This window comes from Phaseolus vulgaris, chromosome 10 (genome assembly GCF_051622355.1).
Source record: "Phaseolus vulgaris cultivar YP4 chromosome 10, ASM5162235v1, whole genome shotgun sequence".
Lineage (NCBI taxonomy): Eukaryota > Viridiplantae > Streptophyta > Magnoliopsida > Fabales > Fabaceae > Phaseolus > Phaseolus vulgaris.
This window is the reverse complement of record NC_143507.1, coordinates 5,205,906-5,225,843: the sequence shown is the minus strand read 5'-3', so window position 1 is coordinate 5,225,843 and position 19,938 is coordinate 5,205,906. Positions and strand designations below refer to the sequence as shown.

The 19,938-nt window shown below is 29.2% G+C and overlaps 2 protein-coding genes across 2 annotated transcripts; both read left to right on the top strand.

Moving 5' to 3' along the window:
• Window positions 1-1,933: 1,933 nt before the first annotated feature.
• Window positions 1,934-5,593, top strand: LOC137818962 (cytochrome P450 CYP82D47). Its single transcript, XM_068622631.2, has 2 exons — window positions 1,934-2,945; window positions 4,748-5,593. The coding sequence occupies exons 1-2, from the start codon at window positions 1,983-1,985 to the stop codon at window positions 5,375-5,377; spliced, it is 1,593 nt and encodes a 530-aa protein (XP_068478732.1). The 5' UTR covers window positions 1,934-1,982; the 3' UTR covers window positions 5,378-5,593.
• Window positions 5,594-17,370: 11,777 nt separating this feature from the next.
• Window positions 17,371-19,390, top strand: LOC137818961 (cytochrome P450 CYP82D47). The gene is made up of 2 exons (XM_068622630.2): window positions 17,371-18,433; window positions 18,525-19,390. Exons 1-2 carry the CDS (start codon window positions 17,405-17,407, stop codon window positions 19,152-19,154), a joined length of 1,659 nt encoding a protein of 552 aa, XP_068478731.1. The 5' UTR covers window positions 17,371-17,404; the 3' UTR covers window positions 19,155-19,390.
• Window positions 19,391-19,938: the final 548 nt, after the last annotated feature.

Below are 19,938 nucleotides of genomic sequence, written 5' to 3'. Positions count from 1 at the left end.
AACACTAAGATTTATACTAATTTACTCTTTTACAAAAACAATATTTAAGGTAACCACACTATTCTCAATTTTTCAAAATTATTTATGTATTTTTAGAAAAAAAAGTGCATTAATACAAGAAAACCATTAAATATAAACTAGTTTTAGAAACAAAATAATTAATTATTATATTAACTAAATTATATACTATTTTAGAAACTAAAAAAATTATTGATATTTAAATTAGTTTTTATTATTGATATTATTAATAAATAGTTTCTTGATTAGTGATGAATGAACTTTTGAAACAATTGTGTTTTAATTTTTAATTATGTATCAACTTCTAAACAATATTATGTGTGCTTTAACTTTCAATGAATTAAATGGATATCGATAACTTTTATACATTATTTCATTTTATTAGTATTTTTTTTTATTATTATTATGAACATATATTATGTGTAGTTTAATTGTACAAACTAGATTATAAAAAAATTATGAAATTTGGAGGTTAAATTTTATTTATTTAGAATTAAAATTATGACAGTTAAAAACGTCACAAATTATCCTAGATAATGACGTCAGAATCTTCTTTAATGAATTCAATTACGATAGTTATAACTAATACTATTTACATATAAAAATCGCAACTTTAAACATAGTGTTAAAGTGACGGGGGTTGTGATGGCTAGCATGAAACCGACACATTAAACTTTGTGACGACCAGTACTATGGCGGTTTGAAAAACCGCCACACGTGTATATTGTGACAGTTATAAACGCCACTTTATACAAAAATAACCGTCACAATATACCGTGTTTTTGTAATGTCAAAAGTTGTTTACATTGGCTACGAATAGCCAACAATGCCACCCAAGCTAAATCTAAATGAAATTTGAATATTTTCTTAAACAAATAAAAATCTAACCTAGGGTTCGGAGTGTAGTTGGACAAAATTAAAAATTCCTCCAGGAAAAAAGTTTGAGGACATATGTTTCTCGTGTTTGGCTATGCTTCCCATGATCCCTTTACATGTTCCTTACCTTTCTTTTGACTTTTATTGACCTATATGCACTTGCCTAGGGCAGAAAGTAAATTCTTAATTTCTATAATTATCAAAATATTATGCTATTTTGAAAACATTTATTTACTTATAACTATTTTATATTCTTCCTTATTCATGTCAGTTGCCACACTAATCTCCTTTATTCTAGAACTTCTATAACTTAAGCAATGCCTAGTCCCTCAAATGATGGAAAACTAGTGTTATGATGAGGCTATGAAAGATCTTTTAGGATGAACAACGAGTCTCGTCACTTAAGTGTTATAGTGTCACTTAAATTATATAAATTATCTATAAAGTGACATACCATAACATTTGTAGCTTGAGTAAGAAAAAGTTAATAAAATTTTCATTGTTTTAATAATGGATGTTGTTCAAGCTATAATTACACACTCAAACAACTTTCAATACATTTTCCTTTTCGCGTATATATATATATATTTACTGCATAATTAATTGAGTTATTATAATGTGTTCAACCATCAAACATTATTAAAAATATAACCTTAATTAATAAAAAAAGCAAGTGCTAAAAAATATTACACATAGTTATGTTTCAATTTAAATCATATAAAATAATTATTTTCAAACTAGTAATTACTTGCACATTTGCATATTTAATGAAATATAAAATATTCTAACCAAATTTCATTTTAAAAATTATTCTTACAAAATGTATAATAATTTTAAATTATTTTAATTTAAATATGATTTTAAAAGGTTGTGAATTTTAAATTTAATTCCAATTTAATTATTTAAATATAGATATGTAAAATTTCAAATAAATTCTTTTAAAAAATATGGATTTAAATTGAATTATTTGGTTTTAGATTAGATTTTTAAAAATCTATTTAGTGTAAACCTGAGTAGATATATATATATATATATATATATATATATATAAGTAGATATGCAAGTATCATAACTACTCAACAATCCCCATGGATCCTGCTTCCTATGTCCCAACTTTTGCAGGAATCTTAGCTTTGTTAATTGCATGCAAAGTGTTTAGGTTCATTAGATCTCTGAATAGATCTACTAAACCTAAAAAGGGCACAAAAGTACCCGAACCTGGTGTTGCTTTACCTTTCATAGGGCACCTCCATCTGCTGAATGCTAGAATACCCTATTTCAGGACCTTTTCAGCCATGGCTGAGAAATATGGTCCAATTTTCTGTGTCAAACTGGGTTGCCACCCCACCATAGTGGTGAACAGCAGGGAAATTGCAAAGGAGTGCCTCACAAAAAATGACAGAGTTTTTGCCTCAAGGCCAAACACTTCTGCAGGGAGAATCCTGGGTTACAACCATGCAGTGTTTGGCCTTGCCCCTTATGGAAATTACTGGCGTGAGATTAGAAAAATGGCAGTTCTTGAGATTTTCTCAAGCTACAGGCTTGAGAAGCTGAAGCATGTGAGAGACAGTGAAACATTGTCACTTGTGAAGGAGTTGTACTCATCAATATCATCGATAAAGAACGTGAAGGGTTCAACTGAAGTGGCTATGAGCAATTTATTGGAGCACATGACCTTCAATATAATTGTGAGGATGATAGCTGGAAAGAGATTTGGAGGGGACACAGTTAATGAAGAAGATAATGAGGCGTGGAAGCTGAGGAAAGCCATAAAAGATGCCACGTATCTGTGTGGTATTTTTGTGGTGGCTGATGCAATTCCATCACTGAGTTGGTTTGATTTTCAAGGACATCTCAGTTTCATGAAAAGAACAGCTAAGAAACTAGACTTTATCCTTCAGAAGTGGCTTGAAGAACATGTGAAGACGAGAGGAGATAACATGAATGGTGGATGTGAAAGGGACTTCATGGATGTGATGCTATCATCTTTCGAAGGGCAAGAAGATTTTTGTGGCTATAACAGGGAGATAGTTATCAAAGCAACATCAGTGGTACGTTTTCTTTTAATTCTCAATAATTGGTCTAGTAATTGTCAAGAGAAACAAAATTCCTTCAAAAAAAATACATTCACTTCACACTTCACAACTCTCATTGCTCTAAAATCATTACATACAAATTAATTTTGGAAATAAAAACAATCAATTACTATATTAATTAATTTTGAAAAAAAAAATTAGCTATTTTATAAACTACAAAATTATTACATGTAAAGTAATTTTTAAATTGAAATTTAATTAAATATAAATTTAAAAACTAATTTATAATAGAAACCATTTTAAAAGTTTTTTTTGGATTTTTAATGGATTTTGTTATGGAGATTTTAAACTAACTCTTATATATATAGCTTGAAACATTTCTTAGATGTTCTTTTAATTCATTTTATTAATCTTGATAAAAAAAATACTTTAAATACCAATAATTATTTTAATTTTTAAAATAATATCTAATTTAATAAATATAGTGATTAATTATTTTTTTTAAAATTAGTTTTTATTTAATAATTATATTGTAGTGTTATTTTAATAATATAATAATATATATTAGAATTTTAAATTAAAAAATAAATAAGTATTATAAAATATTATTATTTGAGGATATCAAGTTAATATTTTTTATTTGGTGGATGAAAAATAGAACAATTTAACTCCCACGTGACCGTACTAATCCCCTGTTTCCTCCCTTTTACTTTTGATGGCTTGGAAGTGATAGTTGTGTTCAAAATCCAACCATACAATATAGGTCACACGTCAACTTTGGTTATTGATTATAATATAAATTTCTAAAGTTCAATTTTAACATCTTTTTTAACACTTTCTATTAATTTTAAGACACAATCCCGAGTATATTAAAAAAAATGTTTTTAAGTTTAATTGTGGATGTTTGACAAACATATTAGTCAACAATATGTAAATATTTATACTTATCTAGAGGATTCTCCAAAATACAGACAACTCTACCATTTTTTTTCAGAAAAAAATAATTAATTTTAGGATAAATAAGACTGGTTCGTCTTCTTCTATAAACTTTCCTAGGTTTGTAGTATATTAATTCTTGTAATCTATGCATAGTGTAAATGAAAATATAATAATGACAAATGGTTGGTTAAAAAGAAGGGTTTTGTGGATTCATAAAGAGATCTTCCCTCAAACTAAGAAAATAAAATAAAAATAGGTTTTGATGAATTTATTTGTACATTTATATATCTCTTTACATAGTATTGTAAAAAATATAATTTTTTTAACATAATAATTTCATTGTATTTCTCAATTAAAAGATAAAATATTAAAGATTTTGCATTAACTACATATAAAGAAAATTTTATAATATATAAATAAATACAAATTTTACTTTATAAATTAATTTTAATATTTTGCGGATACTTCGAAATTGATGGAATACTTAACTTAATTACTATGGAAAAATTAGGTTTAGGGTTATTCATATTTTTCGTGAAGGGAATGCGTGTGCTGATAAATTGGATAATTTAGAATTTATTCATACAAAATCATTTAATTAGTATAATATGTTTCCATCTAACTTGTTCTTAGAATTCTTTATGAATAGGTATAGTCTAACTATATATCGTTTTTGTTAACATGAGTTTTGGTTTAATCTCTCATATTTTGTTTTTTCATGTGATGACAGATGATTGTTCTTATTTAATGTATCTGTCTAGCTGAGATGTTAAGTTGTATAATGAAAGCTTTTATAAAAAAAATTAGAGTTCTCTTAAAATAATTTTGTTTCTTTATTCAAACGAGAGATTATTTATGTTGATGAACTTTTGTTACAGCTCCTTGTCCTTACTGGCTCTGGAAGCACAGCCATAACCCTAACATGGGCACTCTCCTTGCTCCTAAACCACCCAAGGGTCCTAAAGGCTGCACAACAAGAACTGGACAACAGCGTAGGAAAAGAAAGATGGGTCCAAGAATCTGACATAAAAAACCTCAATTATCTCCATGCCATCATCAAAGAGACCCTTCGTCTGTACCCACCAGCACCCTTAACAGGAATCAGGGAAGCCATGGAGGATTGCTGTGTGGCAGGGTACCATGTCCCAAAGGGAGCACGTTTGCTTATTAACCTATGGGAGCTGCAAAGGGACCCAGAAGTATGGTCCAACCCTAATGAGTTTAACCCCGAAAGGTTCCTCACGACTCATCGAGACATTGACTTTATGAGCCAGAACTTCGAGCTAATTCCATTTAGCTTTGGAAGAAGGTCGTGCCCGGGAGTGACCTTTGGGCTGCAAGTGCTGCATTTGACCCTGGCTCGCTTGATTCAAGGCTTTGATATGAGCACAAAGGATGGTGCTGAAGTTGATATGACTGAAGGGTTAGGTGTGGCTTTGCCTAAAGAAAACGAACTCCAACTTACGCTTGCACCACGTCTTCCGTTGATGCTTTATGAAAGCCTTTGAATAAAGTATGGGAAAATAATAAAATAGTGTTTTATGCTAGATATTACTATGAGATTGTACTTCGGGTTATGTGGCCTTTCATACCAAAAACTTATGTAGTTTAATGGTAATAGCTACTAGTACTTGAATATTAAATAAGTGATAATACTTTTTTTTATAGTATGCAGAAATGGTTACTTAAACCCATATAAAAAAATAAGATACAATTTACTTCAACCCAACCATCTCCTTCATGTTTTCAAATAAAATTCTTGGTAGAGGTTTTGTTTTCTGCTACTTGATCATAACTTGTGACATACATTATTTTTACCTCTCCATTCTTCACATGTTTCCTAATAAAATGAAAATGATTATCAATATGCTTATTCCTCTCATGATAAACTGGATCCTTTGTTAATTCAATTGTTGATTTGTTAATTCAATTGTTGAGTTGTTGTTGACTCTTTTCACGTAGTAAATTTTTAGCCAAATTGTATGATACATACCAAGATATTGTAACATATTTCACCTCTTTTGTAACCTTTTGCAACTAGATGTAGCTTTCATTCTCCCCTTGGACATTCATCTTTTTCTTGTATACCCATTTTACACTTATGGGTTTATAATCCTTTTGGCAACTCTACTAAGTCTTGCATTTTATTTTTTTCAATTGCTTTTATCTCATCATCCATTACAACTTCCAATTCTTGTCTTTTAATGATTCCTCAAATACAATGTTCTCTAAGTATGCTAATAAGTAAATCAAATGAACTTCATCAGTTGAGTCATATAGATCTTGTAGGCTCCGTAAGTGTGGTTCTTCTTCATGATGACTACTTTACACCAAGTGTATTGTGTCAAGAGTAAGAATTTTTCCCTAAGAACTGATATCGAACCCATAAGGAACAGTTAAATTATCAAGTATAATATTCACTAAATAGAAAACAATAAGTAAAAGTTTGTAGGATGTTTATTGTGTATGATTGCAAGAATTGTAAATAAAACAAAGTAAAGAGTTGTTGATTCAATTGGAAAAATTGGTAATGCTTCCACTAGTACAAGTCAATTTGACTATCAATATGTTTTAGAGCATGATGACCAGCCCTTTCCTTGCATCCTACACTGTAAGTTTAATTATTTCACAATTTTATTATGTACTAAATATTTTAGATATTCACATCTACTTATGGTACAAACCGACAAATAACTAAGGACACAACAAACACTTCCCAAAAGGGTCAGTCATCTCAAGATGCAAAGTCAGGCTCACCAAGCCTCGAGAAAGAATCAGCAAAAGAAGAAGAAACTATAAACCAGAATACCATAAGTTATTCCTTTTGGTCCTTAAAAAAATAGAATATGTTTTTAAATAATTTAGGCTCACTTTAGGTGTCCAAATAACAAAGATAGGCTAGAATAAGGTACCTTTAGCATAATAGGGGGTGTAGGTATCATTTTAGCTTGTTCCTAACCCTTTATGAAGGCAATTTGACTTAGTTTCTAGAAGGACAAGCCTAGGGTGCGGGTTTGACTTAGTCAAACCCTAAGGATTCCCATTTTTTTTCCCTTTTTTCCATCTTACCCCTCTTGATTGTTTTCCAAGGCTCCTTCACCTATAAATATGAGGTTTACCCATTGTATTTTACAAGTTAAATTTGAATGAAGTAAAGAAACTCTGCACAAATTGTGTGAGCTCTTAGTGAAGCTTATGTCCTCTTAGGTTTGAGGTCTTATCTTGATTGATTGGGAAACTCTCAAGTGGCGGCGACCAACACACTCATCTTGAAGCACATCACCCTCCAAGTGGCATGACATTTCTCACCCACCATCATAAGTTTTCTCATTCCATTTTTCCTTTCATTTCTCCATTCCATTTTTATTTGTTTGTCTCTTAGTTTCTCTTCTTTGTTGCTCTTGGGTTTCACTAATAATCATGAGTATGGTGCATCATTTGGGAGGTCATGACCACCATTGATGTTACCTTGTGCCCATTTTTTCAATTCCGCAATTGCGCATCTCATCCTCATCATATCTTGTTTTTCATCTTTGCCTCTGTGAAGTAAACTTTCACACTTACTTAAACACTTGGTTAAGTTCGTGTCCAGTGGAAATCTTCCTTAAGTCCTCACCATTAATTGTTAAAATCTCAACAAGCCACCATAAATGAAAACATCTAAAAATCAACTCACATCAAGTTATTCACATTACTTGTATTTTTTTTACAGGTTTTTATGAATCACATCAGTGCTACTTCTACTTCAAGGGACGCATTTCATATTTTTATTTGTAGTACGTTTTTATATAATTTTATTATGGTCTATTTCAAGTTCTAGTAATCTTGGTTAATTTCTAATTTACAATTTTATTTTTTGATTTATTTTAATTGCTAAGTTGTATTTTATGTATTAATATTCAGTCTGACTTAAAATTATCTAAATATTTGAATGATTTGGATGATTTTTATAATTTGTATGTTTTTTCTAAAAGTTTTTACAGGTGAAAACGAATAGAACAATAAAAATAAACTGCATTTTTTCAGTTTTTATGTGTCGACTAAGTCCACACAAATCATTATTAATCTTTATTTTTTTTGTAGCTTCCATTTTTGTGTGGGTCAGACCCACACAAGTTTTTTTGTTTTTTGTCCAATTACACATCGGTTGGGCCGACTCAAATTCAGATTTCACTTTTTTTTATACATCTTCGTCGGCCTGGCCAATGATATTTCATCCCCGCTTAGGTCGGCTAGGCCGATGATACTTCCATCTGCGTCACATCGGTTTGGCCCATGCAATTTTTGTCTGGCCAATGCAATTTTTGTCGCTCTTGCTGGCCAATGCAAATTGACTTTGTTTCCACACTTTTCTCGTTGGCTTCTTGGTTGTTGCATAACCAACGCTTTTTCTTCAATTTTCTTTGATTTGTGTCCATTTTGGTCGATGAAAAAAGAGGTTTCTATTGTAGTGGTATGACGTTTCATTACAAGAAAAACATGAAATAGAAACTAATTTTATTTGGTAGTTAAAACCTTGATTGCTAATTAGATACTAATTTAGAAACCATTTAACAATAATAAAAACTAATTTAGAAACCATTTTTTTTAGTTTCTAAAATGGTCTCTAATTTAGTTACTATAACAACTAATTATTTTTGTCTCTAAAATTGGTTTCTATTTCATTATTTTCTTGTAGTAGTGTTTCTTTCTCCCTATTTGATAGAACGAACATTTTGAAGTAAATATAGATCCAAAACTAACCTCCCTTTAAAAATCTTTCTTACAAATCTTTCCAAAAACTTTTAACAACTTATAGCCAACAATCTCAAATTGTTGAGATGTTCTAATCTTTGTAATCCATGAAAAATCATTACATTACATCTTTTACAAGTCTCAAAAGTAGAATCGTTCTTGATCAAAAGAACTATCTTCATAATTATGTTCCAAATATGACAGTTAATTTCATTAAGGGGTGAAGAAATCAGAATCAATCCTACATTTTCTCCAAAATGTAAATAATGGACTATAAAATTTAAACTTAGTGTAATGGTTTCTGATAATAAGAACTCTATTGATTTAAAAAAAAATCAAGAAACGATAAAGACCAAGAAAAATATAAAAAAAATAAAAAAACAAAAGACCAAGTAAAAATTATCAGAGGAGCATAGCACTTCTCTTATACCATCTAGAAGATGGTGACTCATCATATTAAGGGTATTTGTGTAAAAGCACATAGTCACTATTTCTGAAAAAAACAAAAGCAGAGGAAAAAACCCGTGACAACTCAAAGGAAAGCTTCATTGAGAGTGATGAGCAGAAAAACGTGAAAAAGAAGAAACAGAAACCAGGTAAGAAAATTGAAACTTTTAACTTTTGTTAACTGTAAAATTTACAACCAAACGTATTTTAAGATAAAAATTAGAACTTCAAATTTAGTTTGCCAAATGCGCCCTAAAATAGCATCAAATAAGTCATGATTAAGATAACTTACTTATAAGGTTTAAGTTTGAAAAGACTTTTAAAAGGAAAAGTCAAAATTAATATGGTTAGACTCATATCAAAACAAAATCAAACCAACTTCTTCTAGAAAACTTATTTGTAAGTATTTATAAAAAATAAGAAAAAACAATTTATATTTTTCATAAACAAATTATCTCATGTATGAGTTAAAGTTAAAATTTTGAAAAAGTTGATAAAAAATAACTTCTATAAATTAATTTATTTATACATTAATTTTAATTTATAAATGGATTTATTTTGTTTTTTTTACGTTTGTTTATAAAAACAAATATCCAAATAGTTATTTACATGAAATTCACATCTAAATAGAATACATTTATTGCAACATTTTTGTAGTTCACAAACCAAGCTAAATTATAGGTTGTTGTAACAATTTTTTTCAACGACAAGGGCATAGGACATGTCTAGGATTGTGTCGACATTATCTTGTTCTTTTCATACCATTTTTTATTTTCTTAAAAAAGTTAGGTTCTTATTTGTATTGAACTCTTTCTTGGAGCAATCATTTACCATTTACTTTGAGTTTAGTAGATGTTAAACTGTTTTTACACTAAATAAAATTATTAAACAAAAATTAATTTTAAAGATAAAAAGTAATTAATTATTATACTAATTATATTAAAACCTTAAGTTTAAAGTTCTTGCTGTACAATTTTAAGAATTTAGTTTAAAAAAAAAATCAAAACATCACTACAAGAAAATCATGAAATAGAAACCAATTTTTAGAGACCAAAATAATTAGTTGTAATAGTAACTAAATTAGAGACCATTTCAGAAACTAAAAAAAAAAATTGGTTTCTAAAATTAGTTTCTATTATTATTAAATAGTTTGTAAATTGGTATCTAATTAGCAACCAATGTTTTAACTACCCATTATTTAGTTTCTAAATTTGGTAGCAAAAATCTTAGTTGTTAATTAGATACCAATTTAGAAACTATTTAACAATAATATAAACTAATTTAGAAACCATTTTTTTTTAATTTCTAAAATGGTCTCTAATTTAGTTACTATTCCAACTAATTATTTTGGTCTCTAAACAATGGTTTCTATTTCATGATTTTGTTGTAGTGCATATATTAACTATATTCTTAGTTTATTTTATAAATTTAATTTCTCTTACTGATAAAAGAATAATATTCAAATGAAATTTAAACTAAATTACTTCAATATTCTACTTTATTTAATCAAAAAAATTCATTTGAATATTTTATGAAATAAATATTATTATTTTTGTTTTTTCTAATTTTTTGGTAGACAAATTTTCAACCAATTTAAACAATTGATGCAACCCGGTCAAGCCACTTTGATAAATGGATTTGGAAGGTTGGGGGTCTCCAATTTTTTACAGTCAGCTCTGCGTATAACCTTATTAGGAAGGACAATGAGGTGGTTTCTTCGCCGGTTTTCTGTAAGTTATGGGGGTCCAAGGCAATTCCTTCAGCAGGGCTTTTGGCTTGGAGGGTGTTGGAAAACAAGCTTGCTACTAGGGTTAATCTTAGTAGAAGAGGGGTGCAGTTAGAAAGTCTGTGGTGCATTTTTTGCGGGAAAGAGGAAGAGTCTGGTAGTCACTTGTTCTTTGGATGCAGTTTTGCTTGGCGAGTTTGGTGTTTATGCTATAGATGGCTTGGGATTCTGTTTGTGTCTCACATTGAGCCGAAGTTGAACTTTGATCAGTTTAGGCTGAGCTTTTCTTCTGAGACGAGTCTGGTAGTTTGGAACACAATCTGGGTAGGGGTGGTTAGTGAAATTTGGAGCCACAGGAATCGCTTAATTTTCAAAGGAGGAGTGGCGGATGTATCTGAAGTTTTTGCATTGGTACAAGTAAAGGTGTGGTCCTGGGTGGCTACAAATTCCCGGTCAGTTTCCTTCTCCTATTCTGATTGGTGTTTGGAACCAATGGAGTGTATGAGGTTAGTTTACTAAAGTTTTTTTTTTAGTTTATATATGGACAGGGATTGTTTTGTTGGTTTTGGTGGTATGCAACTGGAATTGGTTTTGTGTAATGTGTATAAGGGTTGAATCATCCCTGAAGTGGTTCTAATTTATTTATTTGTTATTGCCGATAAAAAAAAAAAAAAAACAACTTTCGGCAGTTTCGTTGAGACAAAGTCAATTAATCAAACTTGTTTTTCCATCCTTCAGTGGGAAAAAATATATCATGTTTTTTTTATTGCAATTTACTCTAATATTTATATCAATAAAATTTAAATGTGGAAAAAATTCATTCCTTATCAATTTCTCTACTTTTACTAAAAATGTGACTTAAAAAGTTTGTGTCACCGGAAAAAAAATATTGTTCATTCATTAAATCATATTTATAGCCAATAATACGATGAACAATAAAAATAGCAACCATCAAATTCAATTTACACAAACCATTAAAAAATATTAATATCAAAGAGATAATTATATTTAATTAAAACATCCACTAGTAAAATTGGAAGAGTTTCAATAACATGAAGTTTAGATAATGAAACTAAAATCTAGATAAACTAGTAGGCAAATTTTGTTTTTAATAAATTTAACAATAAAATAATAAGTTTAAATTGCTTCCATTAGAGCTTTCTATTTATTTGAAACAAACTTTTCTTTTAAATCTAGGGTTTGAATAAAAGACATTTATTATTAATTTATTTTGTATTTATGATTAGTATGTGTGGTTTTTCATTTTTTTTTATCATAAATAAGGTTGGATTTTAACTTTGCTAGAACATATGTAAAGAGAAATAGTTGAACATGTTGCTTAGTTCTATTTAAATTGTTTTAAATATTAATACTGGGTAAAATGGGTGAGATTCTTAAGCTCAAGATTCTTACCTGCTTTATTGCATTGAATCAATACTACAATATAAAAATGAAGCATAAAATATTCTTAAATTTATCTTTTTCTCAATGGAAATTTATGTGATAATAATGAATTTAGAATTATTGATTTAATTGGTTACTCAACTTTCTATTCCATTAATGTGAGGACCTATGTTCCATCACTTAATGTGATGGTTGAGAGAAAACTTAGAATTGACTTTTACCTATAATTTACATATATTGTGAAACGTATAAACACAAAATATGTTGCTCCATAGTTTAAATAAATTTTTAACTTACTAAGTAGTAAACTTTTGAAATATTAAATTTAATTATAGGCTTATAATATGACAAAATAGCCTAAGTCAATTCAAAATCACTAGTCTTTTGCACTAGTTTCTGTTGAACCAAGTGGTGTTCAAGCTTTGAAGAATCCAAATCTTTTGAAGGATGTTGAAGCCTTGGCTGTGCTTGCTGTTACTGTGCTGTTTTAGTTAGGATCTGGGGTAGATTGTGTATGTAATCCACCTCTTGATTGAATCCAAAGCATAGGCATTCTCAATCTTTTTGAAACAAAAATGTTTTTCAAACTAAGTTAAAAACAACCGATTGTTTTGTCGAAACAACTGATTGCTTATACTTAGATGTTTTTAGAAAAGATTGAAAACTGTTTTTCAAATGGTTGAGCTGTTAAAACCAAAACAACCGATTGATTCGAGGAAACAACCGATGGTTTGTTTTGGTACCATAACAGAAAAACTGTTTTATCTTTGACTAAGCTTTAAATGATTTAACTGCTTACGCTGCAGTCTTTAAATGCTTTGACCAATCTTTAAATGCAATTTAAGAGTTTGTTAAGATTTGATAACAAACAACATCTTTGAATAAATTCAGAAAAACAGAATTGAGAAACAAGTTTTTGAATACAGATTCTGAGTTTTTCAAAGAGCTGAGATTGCTTAGAGTTTGTGATTGATCAAAGTGTGTGGAATAGGATTCTGCTTGTATTGATTTCAGATTATCTTCTGTAACAAGTATAATCCTTGTACTCTGTTGAAAAAGTTTCGTTTGTGTGTTTGCTGAGATTTGTTGTGTGTTCTTGAGGGGATCAAGATCAACAATCTTAGTGTTGGTGTGTTGGCCAAGAGAAGTGTGTGTCTTGAGGGGATCAATGTCACTTTCTTGGTTGTGGTGTAACTAATCAAGGTGTGGTTGCTTAGTGGATTTCCTCAGTGGTTTCTGAGAAGACTGGATGTAGCTCTGGGTTTAGAGTGAACCAGTATAAACATCTGTGTGCAATCTCTCTATCCTTAATCTCTTTAAATTCAGTTTTGATATTTGTTTGCTGGTATAAACAACAGATTGTTTTTGCGAAACAACCGATTGTTTTTCTGGTACTGTTGTTTTTGCTTGGTGTTTTTGCAAACTGGATTCCTTATCAATTGTTTCTTGAGAGAATTTCTTTCTTGACTTAAAAGTTTACGAAAACCCTCTTTAAACAATCCCCCCCCCCCCCCCTCTAGTTTAAAGTCATCCATTCTAACCGTTTCCACAACATAAGCTCTCTCACTTTTTGTGTGCAATAAATGATGCATTAGCTGCAAGACCAAACGAAAAGAACCATTCCTCATGTTTATTTAGGATTTTTATGGCTTTTTTGTTTAGATTTAATGGAGGATAATATGTTAATGCCTTAAATGCAACCGTGTACAGATTTTGAAGGATAGAATTGTGAAAATTCACCATTAAAAACATGGGATTAGACTTAACTATTGGATCTAAAAAACTGATCACGATGAAGAGATCAGATGTTAATTTAAATTTTGATATTAATTGTATGCCTAATTTAACTAGTGGAGTACATACAGTTGAAATGGACCAATTTTGTTAAGGTAGAAGATGACTGACCCTACATCTACATCTAGTATCAAATATTTAATCTTAGAATAAATGAAGTTCATTATCGTTATATGTTTTATATAAGCACTAAGCACAAAAGAAATATACATAAGACAATAACATAAGATCAACTGCTAAATACAATCAAGAGGATATGTCCTACCTTTGGATCAAACTAAGAGGGAACTAACCAAATCAACTCTTGAAAACTAAAAAGGATATAAACTAGAAACACTCTAACAACTTAGGAAAGAAAAATGTTACTAGAAAACAACACAACAGAAGTAGCACAAGAGACTTCAGTTGCACAACACAACCTTTTGAAAGATTTCTTTGAATACTACTGAAAGCACTCTTTTAACAAATGAAAATAGCTCATAAAGATCTTAAATAAAAGTATAGAGTTTAGAAAATGTTGATTAAAACTTATTCATATGCATTTAATCCATTATCTGAAGTTGGTAATCGATTAGTCTCAGTAAAATTTGAAAATAATTTAAAACGTTTTCTAATTTAATTGGTTAATGCACGTGTTAATTGACTATTTCCACTTTTTATTTATTTTAGAAAAGAACCTATAAATAATGTTAATGGATTATTAAAGACGATAATCAATTATTTTCGACGAATAGTTAAAAACAATTTTTTTTTTGTTTTTTTTTATTTAGTTAACAAAGTGTGAATAATTTATTATCATGTTCTGAAATATATAAAGAATAATTTACTCATATTTATGTGAGACTTTAATTGATTAAAACAAACTTAAAACTTTTTTTTACATGTTTTAACTATTTTAAAAACAATTTTTTGTTGGTTAATTTTAAGATTATTGTGTATTATACTAAAACTCTTGTGATGAATATCTTGTGTATAAGATTCTCAAACACATGCAATGAAAGTTATAACACAATACATCTTTAAGATCAGAATCTTTAAACATTATCAACAAAATAACTTCTCTTGAGACATGACATTACTCTTCAAGTTCAACACTAGTAACATAAGAAACTTATCTTCTTTGTTCTCCTTAATTTTTGGTTTTGTTTCATTTGAAGAACCATTATTTCCTTTAAAAAATCATTCTCTCTTAATGATTTGAATCATTTGAAGTTTACTCATATGTTCAAGGTATTTTTCTCTCATCATAACCTTGATTACACATTTTTTTTTCTTTGTTTAGTTTTATTAAAATGATATGTATTACATTTTAGAAATGAAATCATCAATTTCATCTAATCAACACATTTGATCATTTTTACTCCTTTCTATAATTATTGACCTTTATCCAATTATTACTTGGTACTATGATATCATATTTACACATTTTTCTTAATATTTGACTTGTAAGAAAATAAAATATTTATTCTTTTGACATTAAAGCATTGATAACTTCATATTTTTTTATTCTTTTGTAAAAAATATGTAATTAATATTTAAAATAGTATAAGGACATGTACGAGTGTGAGTGTGAATACTACTATACCCGTTAACCAATAAGAATAAGGATGAGACTAAAACTTCATATCTATTGAATATGAGAATAGAGATGAAGATAAATTTTTACTTTATAATGAAGATATCGATAGTAAAACTCATACCTATCCCAACTTTATTTGTAATTTTAGCCTGCAATATCTTCTCATAATTTTGATTCACTAGTGTTACAATCATTTATTTCATTAAATTTTATTGATTTCCAACAACAATATGGTTTGATGAAACTATTTCTTTTGTAAAGAGTCAAATGTAAGGTAAATGATAAACTTTATAAAATTCAAACCGTACGAGATTTTATTTATTTGTAAAAATGAAGGTTTTCTCTCAGAAATATAAACAAAAACACTATCTCAAATAAGCAGTACATTCCTTTAAAAATCCTCAAATTTTATAACTTATGTTTGTAAAATATTGAGAGAAAATATTTATTTATTGAGAATCATAAATTTCATAATACATGGTCTGATATATTATGCAAATTTTCATTTTCCACTACTCTCAATTATAGAAAACTAACAAGATGTTGGATACATTTAATTTTCACTAGCTACAACAATACCTATCTATTGTACGAAACCTTTGGTGTGTTTTAAATTGTTTTAGAAATGAAGAAATAATGTTATTTTGTTTTTCTTCCTTCTTCTTCTCCCTCATCATTCATATAAGGGTTGAAAAAAAAAATTCATGTCAGAGAGGGGACTTTTCACATTACTAAAAATTAAGCTCTTACAATTAGTATTCCCATTATAGTTAATTTTAGAAAATATTCTTCTTCAACTCATTTACAATTTAGTTTTTAATTATTTATATATTAGTCCTTTTAATAAGTTGCATTTATCTCAAATGAGACATTAAATTACCTTTTAATAATTGTATTAGATAAAATAAATTATATTTTTGTATAACTATATTATTGGTATAAAAATTCCACCAACTTAATAACTAGTTTCCTTAGAAAAATTTGGTTTGTCACCTTTATTAAATTTTCCCCTTTCCAACGATGGGTTTTTTCATCTAAAAATAGGCTTGATTTTCTTGTATGAATTTATAATTCATTCGTGTCGGATTTCTCGAACTTTTTTAACTTATATATTCACTCTATAAATTTATATCACTAACTAATTTTAAAAATCAAAATAATTAATTAAAATTTATTAAATTAGAAATTATTTTATAAATTAAAAAATTATAGTTATTTAAAGTAGTTTCTATAATTAATAAAAAATTTAAATTAATATCTAACATTATCAAGATTTTAACTATTAACTACTTTATATTTTAAATTAGTCTTCATTAATCTTTAGAGACTAATTTAAAATCTAAAACATTAATAACTAAAATTTTGATAACTAATTTAGATACTAATTTATAAAAAATTTATAAATTTTTATTAATAATAGAAATAATTTTATATATCAATAATTTTAGTATCTAAAATAACATCTAATTTAAAACATAAAACATAGTAACTAAAATTTGATAGCTAAATTAGATACAAATATATAAATTATTTTATAAATTTTTATTAATAATAAAAACTACTTTATATATCAATAATTTTAGTATTTAAAATAATATCTAATTTTAGTAAATATAATACCTAACTATTTATGGTTTCTAAATTTGATTCCTTTTCAATCATTCTCTTGTAATTATTGTAATCTGTTACTATATCATTTCCTGGCTTTTATAAAAATATTTCAAAATATTCTCATGCTTTAAACAAGCGCTTTGTTAAACAGAAATTCGTGTCCACAAGAAGGTAGATAAATTTTTAAGATTCTAGACCACGTTCATAAAAAAACAAAAAAATCATGTCATTCATTCAATAATGCAAGAGAATTCAGATCCTATAAATAAATGTCCAATTAGTGTGTACACAATTAATCCTCCAACAATGGATCCATCTTCCTATGTCCAAGCTTCTGTTGTTGCAGGAATCTTAGCTTTGTTAATTGCATACAAAGTGTTTAGGTTCTTTACATCTCCCAATGAATCTACTAAACGAAAAAAGGGTACCAAAATACCAGAACCTTATGGTGCTTTACCTTTCATAGGGCACCTCCATCTTCTCAATGCCAGAATACCCTATTTCAGGACCTTTTCAGCCATGGCTGAGAAATATGGTCCAATCTTCTGTGTCAAACTGGGTTGCCACCCCACCATAGTGGTGAACAGCAGGGAAATTGCCAAGGAGTGCCTCACAACAAACGACAGAGTTTTTGCCTCAAGGCCAAACACTACTGGAGGGAGACTCATGGGTTACAACAATGCAATATTTGGCCTTGCCCCTTACGGAAACTACTGGCGTGAGATTAGAAAAATGGCTGTTCTTGAGATTTTATCAAGCTACAGGCTTGAGAAGCTGAAGCACGTGAGAGACACTGAAACATTCTCTCTTGTGAAGGACTTGTACTCATCAATGTCGTCCCCAAAGAACGTGAAGGGCTCAACTGAAGTGGCTATAAGCAATCTATTGGAGCACACCACCTTCAATATAATTGTGAGGATGATCGCTGGGAAGAGATTTGGAGGGGACACGGTTAACCAAGAAGATAATGAGGCATGGAAGCTGAGGAAGTCCATAAGAGATTCCACGTATTTGTTTGGTGTTTTTGTGGTGGCTGATGCAATTCCATCTCTTAGCTGGTTTGATTTCCAAGGGTACGTGAGTTTCATGAAAAGAACAGCTAAGCAAACTGACCTCATTCTGCAGAAATGGATGGAAGAACATTTGAGAGATAGAGTAAGAGATGGGAAATGTGAAAGGGACTTCATGGATGTTATGATCTCAACGTTCGAAGAGCAAGAAGAGATTTGTGGCTATAAGAAAGAGACTGTTATCAAAGCAACAGCAATGGTACGTGTGTGTTTTTTAATTTTTCTGAAATTTCTATAATGTTTTTAGAATGATAAAAAAGGCTTGGAATCTGACAAAGTTTTTGGTGCAGCTTCTTATCCTTACTGGTTCAGGAAGCACAGCTATGACACTAACATGGGCACTGTCATTGCTCCTAAACCATCCAAAGGTTCTGAAGGTGGCCCTACAAGAATTGGACACCCACGTAGGAAAAGAAAGATGGGTTGAAGAATCTGACATTAAAAATCTCAATTATCTCCATGCCATTATCAAAGAGACCCTTCGTTTATATCCACCAGCACCCTTAACAGGAATCAGGGAGGTCATGGAAGATTGCTCTCTGGTAGGGTACCATGTCCCAAAGGGGACACGTTTGCTTATAAACTTATGGAACTTGCAAAGGGACCCAGAAGTATGGGCTAACCCCAATGAGTTTCAGCCAGAGAGGTTCCTGAGCAGTCATAGAGACATTGATTTTATGAGTCAGGACTTTGAGTTGATTCCATTTAGCTTTGGAAGAAGGTCATGCCCTGGCATGGCATTTGGGCTACAAGTGACTCACTTGACCTTGGCTCGGTTGCTTCAAGGGTTTCATATTTGCTTAAAAGATGGTGCTGAGGTTGATATGACTGAAGGGTTAGGAGTGGCTTTGCCCAAGGAACAACCACTTCGAGTTATGCTCCAACCACGTCTTCCATTGGAGCTTTATCAAAGCCTCTGAATAGTGTCTGTGAAAACTATGCTTTAATTATGCTATGCTATTGTTAGAGTCCTAAATAAGATCTTTACCTAGGACTATGCTATTGTTAGAGTCCTAAATAAGATGCATACCTAGGACTATGCCATTGTTAGAGTTTTAAATAAGATGCCAAAACTTCTATTTGATAATGATTTTTGAAAAACTCTCAGTTTGTCTTTATGATACAAGTGATGAGTTTGTCTTTATGCCAAGTGAAACTCGTGTGAGAAAAATGTTATGTAAACTTTATAAAATTATGCTAAATGAGAGTGTGTTGACAGTAACATCTATGCATAGGGATGCATACTTTTCTTTTGTTTAAATACAATCAAATTTCTTCATTATAGTATAAAGTAGTTGTACTTTTTATTTTATTTTAAGTTTATCTTTATTTTAATTATTTTTTTTATATAAAAACTTTCATATTAGGTATCATTATACAACTTATTATACAACTTGATATCTCATCAAATAATAACTCATTATATTAGAAAAATATTATTAAAAAAAAAATCAAAATATTATACTGAAATTTATATATTAAAAAAATATACATAAATATATTATAACTATTTATAAAGAAATATTTAAAATATAGAAGATACATAAAAAAATATAGATAAAAGAAATATATCTGTTCTTAAAAATTCTAAAACAACATAGAAAGAAAATTATTATTTGCAGAACTGAGGTGATTAAAACACAAAGATTATTGATTCTAAGTTTTTGTAATTTATTGACTTTTTTTTTAATTTTCTCACAGAGC

Bases quoted from the DNA above. Each gene is read 5' to 3' on its own strand.
- LOC137818961 (XM_068622630.2), top strand. From the start codon at position 17,405: ATGCAAGAGAATTCAGATCCTATAAATAAATGTCCAATTAGTGTGTAC. The intron at 18,434-18,524 runs GTACGTGTGTGT...TTTTTGGTGCAG, and splicing joins TTATCAAAGCAACAGCAATG to CTTCTTATCCTTACTGGTTC.
- LOC137818962 (XM_068622631.2), top strand. From the start codon at position 1,983: ATGGATCCTGCTTCCTATGTCCCAACTTTTGCAGGAATCTTAGCTTTG. The intron at 2,946-4,747 runs GTACGTTTTCTT...CTTTTGTTACAG, and splicing joins TTATCAAAGCAACATCAGTG to CTCCTTGTCCTTACTGGCTC.